The following is an 849-nucleotide window of genomic DNA, read 5'->3' on the forward strand; positions in this document are numbered from 1 at the left end:
TTTTGGTTGCAGGGTTGATTATAGTCATTCCTCATTGTCAGTCCATCAGATCCAGGCACCATGTGGTCTCTGAGCTCTCAGATTGGCTACAAATTCCTACACTGGACCCACTAGACCTTCTCTCTGATGTCTCACTATCTTGGCCCAGCCTTTGATTACCCAGTAGGCTCTCCCGACTGGTGTGCTCTACTTCAGATGACTCCTCAAGAGATGAGTGAACTACAACCGATTCCTTTGGAGAGGGTGGAGAATTCTCTTGTAGGAAAGTGGAAGGTACCACATTCTGATTGAGGGCCACCTCTGGAGTCCTGTGCTCTTCATCCTCGGTTGGAGTGGGGTAGGGAAACGCTGGTTCTGTGGAAAGGTGTAGGTGTGAATACGAGCTTGGCGTGACCTGGCAAGAAAAAGATGAACTGCCCAATGTTTGAGGAATTAATGTATGCAAAACAGGGTGTGACTGGCTGATACTGGCATGGGCTCTATCTCCGGCACAAATGCCCAGGGATAAGCCCTCTGCTCGGGGGCTTTCTCCAGGTGTTGGCCCCTGGGTTCCTGGGCTGATGCTATGGAGAGAGGAGCCAGTAGATAAGTGATGGTGGCTGATATTGGAGGGAACTGAGGTGTACAAAGAACTCCAGTCATGGGAACAGGGCTCATTTGCTGTGACGGGAGAGGGTTGTTTAGGCTCATGCTGGTGAAAGTGTTCCTGTTTCTCAGTGTGCTGAGAGAAACCAGATCCACCTGCACATACCAGAGAAACATTTTAATCAATTGATGATGAAGACTTTGTAACGTCTCTGCCAACTTGTATACAAAAATACAGATGGTTGCATCAATGAAAAAAAAAAA

General features: G+C 48.1%; 1 protein-coding gene across 1 annotated transcript in view; it reads right to left on the reverse strand.

Moving 5' to 3' along the window:
- Window positions 1-11: 11 nt before the first annotated feature.
- The window catches only part of LOC107577005 (potassium voltage-gated channel subfamily H member 8-like), a gene marked incomplete at its 5' end in the record, with an annotated part of 4,118 nt that continues 3,280 nt past the window's right edge, over window positions 12-849 (reverse strand). The window contains one exon of the mRNA XM_016263124.1: window positions 12-748. Within this exon, the coding sequence (XP_016118610.1) occupies window positions 38-748 (711 nt within the window). The remainder of the gene's footprint in view (window positions 749-849) is intronic.

This window comes from Sinocyclocheilus grahami, unplaced genomic scaffold, assembly GCF_001515645.1.
Source record: "Sinocyclocheilus grahami isolate Dianchi unplaced genomic scaffold, SAMN03320097.WGS_v1.1 scaffold4855.1, whole genome shotgun sequence".
NCBI classification, from domain to species: Eukaryota; Metazoa; Chordata; class Actinopteri; order Cypriniformes; family Cyprinidae; genus Sinocyclocheilus; species Sinocyclocheilus grahami.